The sequence below is a fragment of the Carex rostrata genome, chromosome 26, assembly GCF_964058835.1.
Source record: "Carex rostrata chromosome 26, lpCarRost1.2, whole genome shotgun sequence".
Lineage (NCBI taxonomy): Eukaryota > Viridiplantae > Streptophyta > Magnoliopsida > Poales > Cyperaceae > Carex > Carex rostrata.
Window position 1 is genome coordinate 6,962,185 of NC_135943.1, and position 13,558 is coordinate 6,975,742.

Here is a 13,558-nt window from a genome sequence, read left to right on the forward strand (position 1 = left end):
CATGTTCATACACAAGTTGTTCAATTTCATACAAAATATGTAGATGTTCTAAAATATTTAAACTAAAATGAAAGAAAGGAAACAATGATTGAACCAAACAAAATATAAATCATACTTGAACCAGTATAATTCGGTCGGTTCGGTTTAGTTGGTTTTGAAAAGTCTAAACCGAACCGATCCATTTAAACCTAAATAATTCAAAATTTCAACCGAACCAATCCATTTAAATCAAAAAACCGAACCATTAAACCAAAAAATTTTGGTTCAATTGAAAACCGAACAAACCGAACCATTTGAACACCCCTAATTATGGTATTTAAAAGAAGTTCGGGATCTGGTTGTTAGGTTTGGATTTGAGGAAGATTCGGCCAGGGAGAACGCATAAAGAGAGATCCAGCCAACGATTCGAGTTATTAGCCCGCTTATATTCTTTTCTTGTATGATAAATTTTAGTATTTATACTTTAGATCCTAAAGGTATGTTCCGAATTATACTGAACAATTCTTATTCGGTGCGCTTTGATCTTAATTATTTAATTGAAGCATCAATAAAACAAATAAAACAAATATATATATAGAGAGAGAGTTGGACTACGGTGCTTCGCCGCCAAGTAAAACAAGTGTTACTTCACATTTATATCTTCAATTCTAAAGTTCAAAATATTAATCCTCAAATTGATCTCCATATTAAATTGTGCTTTGAGATCCAATTTTATATTTTTTTTAGAATTTTTTTACTATTTTTTTAGAATTTTTTAAAATCATTGTTTTTGATAGTTCAAAATTTTCTGAAAAACAGTTTAATTGGATCAAAACGCACCGAATTAGCTTTGAGATTTTGTTCGCATAAAAAAACTGATATATCCTTTTGAAGTAATAGACTTTATTTAGAAATATTACTTTTATATTTGATGATTCAATCACTTGAAAAATGCTCAAAATTAATCAAAAACAGCTAATACGCATTCAGTTTGTTGAATTGCATCTACATATATTGTTTGAGTAAAAAAATAACATATCCTTTTAAAATGATACAAATAATAATATCTGCAAGGTTTTCTTTAATGTTGATAACCATTTTTGTGATGACGATTCACGGTTGTCAATATATCCATTCCCATTATAATTAAGGGAACGAAGCTCATCTTTTTCCCAAAAAATTCTTTCCTTAGAAGTTTCATTGGTGCATTCTATCATATCAGGAGGCACTTAAAAATGCTACCCTAATAATTATACAACAATCAAACAACAACAACAACAAAAAACAACAAAAAAAATAAAAAAAATACCCATCCAAGCCTTCTCTTACTTCATGACCGTCTCTTCTTATCAGTGTGCTTATCTCCGTAATCTTTCCTTTTATGCTCATGATGCTTTCTTGACCGGTGTTTTTTTCTCCTTTCCTTCCTATACAAAGATGCCTCATCACTAGATTCATTATCTCGGTTTCTACTCTGATCCCTCCTATCACGCCTTCTCTTACTTCTAGACCTATGACCCCCATCAGAATCAGAATTAGAATCAGAACCCGAATCTGAATCAGGAGTCCTACTTCTCCTTCTACGGTGTCTTGAATGGCTTCTTTTCTTCTCTCTTGAATAATCCACAGTAGAACCATAATCCTTACTTTTGGTATCTTCCACTTCAGTCAAAGCCGTATTATTTCTATCATCACCCTTTGGAGATTCTCTTTGTTCTGGTGGAGAGATGGGGTTGGCATTTAATGGCGGACCAGGTCTATTGTCAGGTGGCACCTCCAAGCCAAGCTCCATCCCAAGTGACTGGAGAAAATCACCGGCTACCAGACGATTTAGGGTTTTGTTTGCTCCTTCACTTGATTTAACTGGGTCAGGCACTTGGTTCGAAGTTGGCCCAGCATCTACCACTTCATCTTCTGAATCATCAGAGAAAATCGCCTGAGACCAATAAATGATAGAAAGGATTAAAAAACTGTTGTTCGGAGACCACACTATACCAAGTCAACTGAAAAGCTTTTGGAGACTTTTTTGAAAGGGGGGGGGGAGAGATGGAATAATATTATAAGTCAGGACATAATGGATATATATCAACGTTAAAAAAGACCAGAATAAGATTGTACATACGAGAATAGAAAATAGCAAAAGACCCTTGCACTATTAAGAACTTCAAAAAAACCCAAAGGCTTGTTATGATGAAAGATTCCTATATTAGTTAGCATCCAACACCAGTTTTATTACACACCTAGCAACATGATTCCCTATAATTCTGATATAAGTGAGCAAGCTCTCATGCAGAGATTAATTGCATGTTTTCATAAACTACAAAAAAGTGAACTTTCAACCTACTTAATTAATACAAACAGTCCATAAAATTTTTGGTCATGTTTGATTGTGAAGTTAAGGATTAAACCCTCTACTCTACCTTTAAGGAGGCAAATGAGGAGCAAATTTAAAGGAGTAAGATAGAGTAACATTTGAGTTAATCCGGAATAAGTTATTCCACCTGTGGGTCCCGTGGTTAGTGTAACATAAGTTACAATTTTTTCTCTCTTCATTAGTTTACTCCACAAAGCTCCAACCAAACATGATTATTTTAATCTACCTTAGCTTAGAGTAAGCAATTTAATCCTGAGTAACTTTACTCCACAACCAAACATGACCTAAGGATTAAATTGCTTGATCAATGTCACTCTTCATATTTTACACCTTTTTTGGTAATATGAATCATTGCTTAAATTAATCCATCTGGAGTAAGATGTTGGGAAATGAACATTTGCCTATGGAAGTGGGCCCTACAGTAGTAAGTTAGTCCGTCTGGAGAGGTGGAGTAGCTTACTCCGGATCAACTCATCTCTTACTCCATCTTACTATTTTACTCATTTGACGGCTTAAGTGTGGAGTAAGGGGTTTACTCAACCAAACATGGCCTTAACCAGCAAAACATTTTAATGGATTGAAGGTCAACTAACAGAAAGACAACATTGCAAGCCTCCGTGAAACTACTTCAACTATTCTGCCAGCATAGAAGGGGGAATGGTGCATACCTTGTAGAGATCAACAGGTCTCTCCACATTTTTCGGGCTTGTTGGCGCCACGTCAGCTTCTGTACCGGATGGCTCGGCCTCTGCCTCTTTAAGCCCAGATTTAGAAGCCTCCAATGAACCTCTGACAGGAGATTTAGCTTCTTCCCTATTCGTGCTCTTGAAAGTCTCTGGCAGAAATACAAGTGAATCCATTTTGCTCCTCGGTCTTGGCACTGGTGCTGGCTGTATCATAAGGAGTTAATTTAAGTTTTTCCTTCTTTTTATTACTTCTCCAAGACAAGTCTGCTATCCTATTTTTTTATGCACAATACAAGTCCCTTTTAACCTTTTCACATGATACAATAATTCTTTTGTTCAAGAAAGTTGACTAGTGTGATGAGAAAGTGCATTTTAAACAAAATTTAAACCCTCTCCCCCCACCCGATAAAGAAACGAAAAAAACCCAAAATTTCCCAGACCAATCTGAATATTCTCAACACAAATCAAGCCAAGATCAATATAAGAGCTAGACTAAGCTCCCCAATTAATTCACATGGAAATTTTCAGTACAATTAGTCTTAATAGCTAGTTTCATTAAACTAGGTCTGGTTGAACAGTTGGAAGTTACTGAAATTTGCACAAAGCCCAAAAATTATCGATAGCTTGTTGCAAAAATGAAAATGCGGGACAATATTTGCTGGGAACTTATTATAAGCAGACTTTTAAGTACTTGTACAGAGAGAGAGATGTAATACCTTCCCCATGTAAGGATCAATGAGATCAAAGCGCTTGCACAAAATTGGAGAAGGTCTCCATTCAAATTGCTCTCTCTTGGGGTACACCGCCTTTGTTGCTTCTTCTTTTGTTTCTGGATTCTATTATATTTTAAAGAATGAAATCAGAACATGCAGTACTTTTTCTGTTTTTCAAATTCTGCTAAAATACCCATATGCATCTCCAGATACCTTCTACGGATGCAAGTAGAGAACAATCCTTTGGGTCTAATCAAGGATTACATGATAACAATATCAATTCATCACCAGTAAATTAGCACTTAGTGTTGACCAAGACTAATTGGATTTCACTTCTTTAGAAGGAGCAAAACATTTTCTCTCTGTCTTATACATTTTTAAGTACAACTTATTGGTTCACTTTGTACCGGTATAAATTTGTGCCAGTATTTTACCTGCAAGAGAGACCTAATAGATTTACCTCTTTTAAAAGAAACAAATAGTTTATACTTGCTAATTTGTGCAAATAATTTCAGTACAAACATTTACCTCAATAAAAGTAGATGGCACGAAGCGATCTTCCCCAAACCCTAAGAGATCCTTTGCGGTGTCAGCCGAAGGTGCACTGATTTGTGTGTTCCACTTGCCTTTCTCGATCGCCTCTACAGCAGCCTCAAAGTCAAGTCGTTCACGGGCTCGGTTGTCTTCTGACATGGTACTAATGCTGGTGCTGATTACAGTTCCAGAAGCACGCAGACCCCCTTGGTACTTCTCTTTGAGGAATTGCTCAAACCTCTCTTGCTTTGCTGGGTCATGCTTGAATGCTTTTGTCGCCGACTCTGGCAAATCAGCCTATTCAAAGAATAAACTTTTATTAGATAATTAGATAGCATAAATAAATTAACAATCAAGTAGATGGCCTTTTTCTGTTCAATTTGTTTTGGTTTCATAGCAAGTTAAAATTCTGATATCTTCTTGTCTCCTTTATCAGGTTCTTCTCACTTTAAAAATCAAAGCCACTTTCTTGTACCAGTATCACGCTCTTAACAGTAAAACCAGCCATTCGGTAACTTCTGACAGGATAGAAAAGGACAGTGTCTCACACATTTTGACCTGATCTGGTTAAAGCTGACTCCACTGAGTTAATGTCAGGATTTCTAGACCTCCCGGTGAATCAGGTCTCGATAATGCTGAAGTATCCGAAAAATCCACACTTGTAACTTAATGACTCACCTCCAGGTTAGCACTACATAACCTGCTTGTGGATAACTTCGGGCCCAACCAATTTATTTTAAAAAGATGCCTATTTATTGCCATAGTTAGCACATACAATGACACACACATGTTAGAAAGAAAGCTCACAAGAGAGATTGGTTTTGTAGAGGTTTCTCCAAGGGTAGGCTGTTTATTGATAACCTCCCTTGCCTTAACACTGACAACATTACCCCCAAAGGTAGTAGAAGCAAGAGGCCTTTCACCAAGAATCCTCCCTCTTTTCTCAGAGGTCAATTTTTCAGCTTGTTTCGACTCACCTACAAACTTCTGTTTATTCTCCCATAATTTTCTAATATAATAATCGTGCCCCTCAGCCCCGCTTCTGAGGAAGAAAAACAAAGGGTTGGTCTTGCTCTTTTCCATGTATACATCTTCTATGGATTTACCGCATCGAGCTACCATGGCTGCTGATCCGTCGATCAAGAGCCTTAGATTGGCATCTTCAGGAGGCAATGCATCTGGCGGAGGGGCATTATTGTAATCCTTAAGGGTTTGGTCAAGAGGAACAGCAAACTTGTGGATTGGTCTGAAGTTGGGAGGGATTGTAGGAGGACGAAATCTGGTCAAAAAAAAAATAATAGCACACATAACTTAATGGTTCTTAGGAAAGTATGTACAGAAAAATATTCAAAACAATAACATGCAAGCCAAATGATTCATAGGAAAATGCATATAAATAAATAAATAAATAAATAAACATATGACTGATTATCTAAATGAAAATTCTAGTGAGAATCCTGCATTGCTGGCATGACTGGATGGTAACAGTGGCAGAGTCAGAATTAGTGATAGTGAGATGACATTGCAAAACCTTACTGACAAACATTATTTCAAAGATTAATTTAGAAAAAGAAAAACATTTTTGGTTGACTCAAATAGTCGTACAGTTCAGGATACAAACCTCATATTAACCATCCAATGTTAAAGTCAACAGGCCATATTTGAAACTTTAAAGTATACACGTACAGTTATAACTTTTATACTAATATTCAATCATCCTTATTTAGAAACAGGGTGTTTTGGGGTTTGTAACTTCCTATGGTAGCTCTTTAACATGCCTGCTCCTGTAACTAAAGAAAATCTGCGACGAGAAAAAATTGAATAATATTTTCCTCCAATGTAATACATAGTGTGATAAGTCATTTTCAAAAGAAAAATAAGTAGGATTCAATTAATTTGATCACTATGGATGCACTCTAGAATAGCGAGAATAGCTACTATTGAGAATAGCAAATAAGAATAGCACGGTAAGAGAATAGTGCTAACTCAAGCTATTCGGAATAGCTAAAATGTTGTTTGGATGCATTCTTTGGAATAGAGCCGCCATTCATTGGATGCATTCTTTGCAACAATCGCTATTCCTACTTTTTGTTGGAACAGCGAGAATAGCGCTATTCTCACTGTTCCGAATAGCAATTGAGTATGTTTGGATGGATCGGAACAGCGCTATTCTCGCTATTCTCGCTATTCTCAATACATCCAAACATACCCAAGCAGCAAAAATGTGGATAAATTTCACGAGCATGCATTAGGGAGGCCGTAATGGATAATGGATTTGTTTCTTATGTATGGGTGGGGCCACTGGGGTCATTATTAGTTTTTCCAAGGAGTTCTCTTTTATTTTTCTACAAAAGCTAGACTTTTGACTCTGTCATGGCTCCCTTGTATATAGAAAGCTATACAGTACTGAAATGATTAATGATATTAAGATTAGTGTATTTTATACATATAGTTGTCGTCTCAGAAATTTTGTAAGCCTTTGATGAAATGCTGGTTTAGAAATGTGGAGTTACCTCTCAAGCTTATATTCAGAATCTGATGCTGGTTTAAAGCCAAGCAAAGAGGCCTGCTTTTTGTGTTCTAATCGGAGCATAGTATCACTGTTGCTTTCCTTGACTGCTTTCAAAGGCTCAAGTTCTACTTCAGTCTGCTCATAGTCGAAGCCTAAATAAACAAAATAAAAATTAGTGAAAACTGAAAAGACAACTATGAAGCAGATAATGAATAATGCCAAAAAATAACTGAAATACCGGATGCATAAATATCCTCGTCTTCTACATCAAGCTCCTCTAATGCTCCAATCCCAAATCCAGGTGCATACTTTCCCGCTGATTGATGTAGAATTTCAATTTTTTTTAATTAAATCTTTGAACTTGACTAATTGAAATGAGACAAAATAAAGGAAAAACATAATATCAGATTCTAGTGCATTACAACTAGAAGAAAGCAGGTTGCCTCCCATTCGGATTTTACCCTTATTCTTCTCACCGGACTTGGATTCTCGTAATTTTTTGCTATCTTCAAACAGAAAAGCACAACACATTAATATTTATAGCACAATTTTCTTAACAGAATGAAGAATTAAACCAGTAATGAATTATGGACCTCTGAATTCAGGTGCATGCTTGAAAGGATCATAACCAAGCCCACACATATCCTGCTTTGGGTCAAGCATATACACCTATTTCAAGGCAAAAAAATATATAAACAAAAGAACTTAATTTTTCATCATATTATGCCCATCAGATATGTCTCTCAGCTCTTTCTTTCTTTTTATTATAAAATTTGCCGAGTACACACAATGTGTTGCAGTATTTGAAGACAGTAAAAATATCAGGCATTCGGGTTATTTGAAAACAGCGCCCAACTGTTCAAAGTTCAAACTGAGCTTTTTTCAATGAAAGACTCGCCAGATTACTGTTGCACTCCTTGTGTTAACTCAACCAAATATGTTGATTTACAGCTAGATCATATAACATTGGAACAGACCACCTCCAAAGGTAGTAGGTTAGAACTTTAGTCAATAAAGTTCTCACAAGAATTAGGATCAAAATTGTAAATGCCGAACAGAATGTATGTTTCCACGCTGACCTAATGGTTGCGTGTAAATTGCATTACTAGGAATTAACTGCAGTATCAGAAATGTTGGCCATTATTTGCAAATTAATATAATATTTGAGTATCATTCTCAAAAAAGACCTAAATTATTATCAAGTGACAGTTCCTCACAGGGGTATTTCCAGATTTATGTGAGACATCAGTGGACATATCAGGGAACTCGTCAGTGCCAACTGCATCTTTCTCCAAAAGCTCAGGTTCAGCATTTCCGCTAGGGAAGGCGAGAAATGCCTTCCTTGCTTCTCTTCTGATTTCTGAATCACAAGAAATAAAAACCATACCTTTGATCATTATATAGCCATTGTCAAACAACCAAAATGTTGTTTTCTTAAAAACCCAGCAGATCCACATTCACAACATTGGTGTTAGTTGACACAAAACAACTTAAAAGATTGAAATCATGTGAAATTGAGAAAAGTGGGAATCCAAACCAGTGTGTCCCGTTTTTGGTAGTCAAAATTTGAAATCATATTTGGAATGCCAGTAAATGAAGCATTGTAAGATTGAAACATTGAATGAGATTCTCCCAACACAATCCTAAGTAATGCAATTAAACTTCGTTGTTTATACATTTGTCCAACCTATTAAAGGGGCCAAATGAAAACATTTGAACTTTAACGAGACAAACACAAACACAAACACAAACACAAACACAAATACAAACAAAAAAAAAATAGTGGTAAGAAGAATACCATATAAAGCTTCTGCATTAGAGTCCTTGATAGAAGAGCCTTGGCGCCACCCCATTTTCATCAGTAGTCTCTTACCTATCAAAGTTTTAGCATCATGACTTAGTGAGTCAGAAATTTCAAAAAAATAACTAAAAGTTTTTAATAGTATAAAGTTAAGTACCGATTGAGCTTGATGCTGGAAGTACTATTTCATCTGGAGCAGGTCCAGGTATAGCTGATGGCCTGAACAACAACACAAGAATTAGGTACTTTCTCCTAAATAAAAATTTAGGCTCATTCTTTAAAGCATTACAGGGTAGACATAAGTCGAATAATTGAGGGAAATAGATAAGGAATAAATGAACCTCTTTTTCTGTTCTTCCTCGGCTTTTTTGCGAGCAAACTCGGCAGCTGTAGATCCAAATGTATCATATTGCATTGAAGTTTCCACAGCATTTCCTCCAATATGCTGAAATTCAATTATTAAATTTTGCAGAATTGAAGTGTAGAATAAATTGGTACAGCAGACAATTCCATACCAAGAAGAACTAGTAAAAGCTTCCAAGTATCAAGATAAACTCGTTGGTTCAGTAATTCCTGATCTATACTCGACTTAATAACAGTTTAGTGAAAAGAAGAGTACCTTCAAAGATATGAATTGAGCACTGAACTGATTAAACAAAACTGCACTTACTCATGAGTAAGAGCAAATGCAGCTCGGTCAAATACTTACTCAAACCTTTTTTATCCCACAAATTAAGAAATTGTGATCAAAGAGTTATGTATACGTTGCTCATATAATTTTAAGAACTCATGTTTCACATGTAAATTGAGTAATGAACAGTTAAATAAGTTACAAAAGTCAGGTCTTATCCTGATCTTATTTCCGACATAAAAGATTAACCTGTGTAGTACAAATTGGACCCTGAACTACTCAAATGATACTGCCTTTCTCAGGTCCTAATAACATTTCCATCATTACACTCGACACGCCAGTTATTCGAAATTAAACCCCGAAAGGCATAAAATTTCAAAAGAAAAAAGGAGTACCTTAAGATCATCCTCATCAAGAAAACTATTTATACTTTGTTTTTTCACCTCAGCTCGATTTTTGCGTGACGATGTGAACGTTTGTGGGGTCCATCCTAAAAAGTAGGCAGAGCATAGTTCAATGTAGGACTTAACCAGACTTTTCTGCAATAATATTTGCTTTCTCTTCGATTAAACTAAGTTGTGGATACCAAAAGAACGGAGTCAAATCTCACAATCTTCTATCCATCGGGTGAAATTTTTTAATTCTTATTAAATGTCTTTTGTTTGTTAGGCTGCTTAATTCAGGATTATGTGACACTAATGAAGGCTTAAACATTAGAAGATCAGATAGTTCCCTTGAAAAGTGCCCTAAGTGTACCGTGAAAGCTTTTTGAGTAAAGGTTGGAGGTCAAGCCACCCAATTATTTAATACCCTTGTTATTGCAACAAAGGATTTCCCCTATCCGGGTTTCGAACCCATGACCTCCCACATAGAGACATGCCTTGGCCATTAGAACCAAAGGCTAGTTCTTTTGTACCGTGAAAGCTAAATCAGCACTTTGATGAAATATAAAAGAGTTAAGAAGAAGGGAGCATACCCTCTTTTGATCCAACAGTGTTGTAATATCCAGCTGAATAACCCCCAGTAAATGCCCCATGAAATCTCCTTCTTCCTTCTTCATCTTTAACCTGATTTCAATTAAAAATTATAGTTTATATTGGTTTTATTTTTCTGATTTGATTATACACGATAACCAAAAGAACTTATGAGTTGTAGTGAATTTCCCTTTACTCTTTTCCATTCCTTTACTATGCAACAGGATTCTATTTGCAAGTTACATTAAAAGGATTGAGATAATCATTATCCCAAATACTAAATGAATTGCAGCCACTGATAGATAACTACAAGTTAGAAATACCAACTAGAAACTCCGACACACTGTTAGAGGAAGAGATGGAAGCTAACCTCTTGCTTCCAGGGGGCGAGAGCACGAACGGTTCCAGCCTCGGCAACGGCCTTGCGCTTGCGAGAGGATGTATCTTCTTCTCTCTCGATCGGCGTGCCAAAGTACACGTAAGCCTCTTCATCCCCATCGGCCATTGATGATGGCGGAGAGATACGGGGGAGGGAGAGAGTGGGGAAATAGAAGCAAAATTGCTCGGAGGCAGAGAAGAGAAGAGAACGCTGGAGGCCTGGACCAGGAATGAATTGTTATTTTTCGGAAAGGCCCCGGAAATTTTTCTTAATACAAGTATAGAACTTGATCGCGTTGTTAAAATAGGCCCGTTGGTCCGTGGGTCGGGCCCAAATCAATCTTCGTACCAATATCTATTCAATTATAACCTGAAGATCCAAATGGCAATTCATATTGACTATTTGAGAGGATTTTTTATTCTATTAGAATCATATTTCGATCTTTTATAAAAATATCTAAAATAATAAAAATAATTCACTTAGGACACAAACAAATTAACAAGTAAATCATTTTATATTATAAGAGTACAAATTATCAACCTAACTTTAATTTAATTAGCTTGTATGACATAACAAGATATTGTTTTATTAAAAAGTTTGAAAAAAATCATACAAATTGCAATAATATGTGCATGTCTTGCTATGAAAAAGTTCAGAGTTTCTTTTTTACCCAATATTTATAAAGAGGAGAATTCAAATGTCTTCATTTTTTGTGCCTCCATCATGCCTCTATTTTTAAAACGTTAATAACTCAAAATTTAAATCATAAATTTTAAAATAAAATCATTAGATGTGGTCTATGCTACTTTATCTATGTGCCACATCATAAATATTATAAAAACGTACTAATGTAATCTATGTTATTTTATCTATGTGCTACATTTCGAAGTTGTATTCACATTTCCGAGATATTATATTCCTGAGATTGTTAGCTAAATTATTTAAAAAACATGTTGTGGACTTGTGGGGTCAACAAGTAAGACGAGAAGGATAAATCATTAAATCTGACCGGGCGGGTGATCGGGCTTTCGGGTTTTCGGGCCCTGGTACTAATTTGTCATGTCATTCCCTGTTAAATTATATTTATATTTTTATACCATACCATGCAAAACCTCAACCTCATATGTTGACTTTGACTCTTTGTGATTATATATTATTTAACAATGATGTTGACAGTACCTCCAATCTTTACCGAATTCGTATCCTCTGCATTAACTCAAAAACGAATCTTTTGAGTTAATACATCTGGACCATCCAATCAGCTTTAAAATTCGTGCGAATTAAATCCGCACTTATATTGAAGACCCCTATATTTTAGACGTAGACCGGATGGGCTCCGTTTACAATCAGACGGCCGATATCTATCAACTCAAAAGATGGACTCATCTTTGCCCCTCCAAAATCAATACAATGGTGCTGTCTAAAGCCACTTCTTAAATATATGTATACACATGGAAGATGGAATCAGGCAGGTTAGATGAGTATCAGACCAGACCATATTCGTTCAAATGTCTGATCGGATTCATTTGATTCGCGTTAAGATTGGTGCATATCAAATGAGTACGATCTTAATGCGGATCTTAATGCGTTAAAAATCTCCTCTATTTATAAAATAGACTATATGCATTGAAAAATTACAACTATGAACTATGTATTATGAAATAGAGTATTTTCAAATTGTTAGATTTAAAGTTTCAGCTTAGGACATTAATATATAAAAAAAATAGATTTTCATCCCTATATTTTATTTTTTAAAAAATTGGTCATTTAAAATTTACATCAAATTGGCCTTTGAATTTTTTCCGAAGAAAAAAAAAAATCAAGTTGGATACTAAACTTTTAGTTACACTAAATCAGCCCTTCAACTTTTAAAAATAAATAAATAAATAGGGTGAGTGTGTTCTTCAACTTCTCTCAAATTAACTAAATTAGTATTTACAATTTTGTTATTTTTCAAAATTTATAGAGACTAATTTTGTGCAAATAGTAGTTTTAATTAGAGATCATTTTGTTATTTTTTAAATGCTCAATGTCCAAGTTATTTTTTTAATTTAGAACTAATTTGGTGTAAATAAAAATCTAGCAGTTAAGTTTGTTTTGGAAAAAAAAAAATCAAAAACCAAAACTTAGATTTTCCCTGAAAAGCCAAAACTAATGTTTTGAGTTTATTCTTCATTATCGAAAACATATATAATAAAAAAATAAAAATAAAACCAGCCTCTCTCACAATTCACAAAAGCCTCAACTTCATTATTCAATTCACATTTGACAGTGACATCATGGCATTTCATAAATAATTGGAAAGCCCGATCGAGCCCCACCTATGCAATTCTCTTATAATAAGACTCTCTCTCCAGCCTTCCTCTCAAACAAAAGCTTCTCTCCAAAACTTTGCACCAAGAAAGTTAATTCTCAACAAAACTACCTTCAAATGTCTGACAACATTGCTCCTGGAGAGCAGCTCCCTATGGCCGTATTCGACCAGCAGCCTGATCTGGAAACACAACCCAAAAACTTGATCAAAGTCGGAATCTTCATTTCTTCATCGGCATTTTCAGCAATGTTGAGGCCTCTGCCACCTGCTATCATGATATCACACATTCACATTCAGTATGCTTTTTCTGTTGCTCTCGTCATAATTTTTCTCTTCGGAGTCGGGATGATTGGGATTGGGTGGTTGGTCGCTGAAAACCGCACGAGATACACTACCTTGGGAAGGACCGTAACACGGGTGTCTCATATCATGCTCGTGTTTGCGGTAGCCTTACGTAAGGTCGCCTCCACATCTGCAACCCACGCTGATACCAGCAACAATTAGTTATTGTACTTATTTATGCTTGTAAAAATAACTGATCTCATATATATGTTTAATTTTCATTGGTATGAGATCTGTATTTGTGTGATGAATAATGTGTTTGTGCGTGTATGAGAGAGGAGAGATATTGTTAATAGGTAAAGAGTTTAGAGAGATAGAG

The 13,558-nt window shown here is 35.4% G+C and overlaps 1 protein-coding gene across 2 annotated transcripts; it reads right to left on the minus strand.

Annotated features, from left to right (window-relative positions):
* Window positions 1–1,145: 1,145 nt before the first annotated feature.
* On the minus strand, window positions 1,146–10,801 carry TGH (SWAP (Suppressor-of-White-APricot)/surp domain-containing protein). 2 transcript variants are annotated; one of them, XR_013508190.1, is made up of 17 exons: window positions 10,575–10,801; window positions 10,207–10,297; window positions 9,626–9,720; window positions 8,941–9,044; window positions 8,757–8,818; window positions 8,597–8,671; window positions 8,016–8,158; window positions 7,392–7,467; window positions 7,221–7,304; window positions 7,037–7,114; window positions 6,800–6,950; window positions 5,094–5,565; window positions 4,281–4,583; window positions 3,756–3,875; window positions 3,022–3,243; window positions 2,154–2,235; window positions 1,780–1,915 (listed from the first exon to the last, which is right to left on the minus strand). XR_013508190.1 is itself a non-coding variant. In XM_078292716.1 (16 exons), exons 1-16 carry the CDS (start codon window positions 10,707–10,709, stop codon window positions 1,310–1,312), a joined length of 2,817 nt encoding a protein of 938 aa, XP_078148842.1. In that variant the 5' UTR covers window positions 10,710–10,801; the 3' UTR covers window positions 1,146–1,309. The 2 variants fall into 2 exon arrangements, 1 of the variants encoding a protein (XP_078148842.1); XM_078292716.1 differs by lacking the exon at window positions 2,154–2,235 and having other exon boundaries at window positions 1,146–1,915.
* Between the last annotated feature and the right edge of the window lie 2,757 nt (window positions 10,802–13,558).

Coding starts and splice junctions, on each gene's coding strand:
- TGH (XM_078292716.1), bottom strand. CDS start 10,709: ATGGCCGATGGGGATGAAGAGGCTTACGTGTACTTTGGCACGCCGATC. Junction 8,672..8,756: donor TCCAGCATCAAGCTCAATCG/GTACTTAACTTT, acceptor AAACTTTGATAG/GTAAGAGACTACTGATGAAA. Junction 4,584..5,093: donor CTACAAAACCAATCTCTCTT/GTGAGCTTTCTT, acceptor TTCTTTGAATAG/GCTGATTTGCCAGAGTCGGC.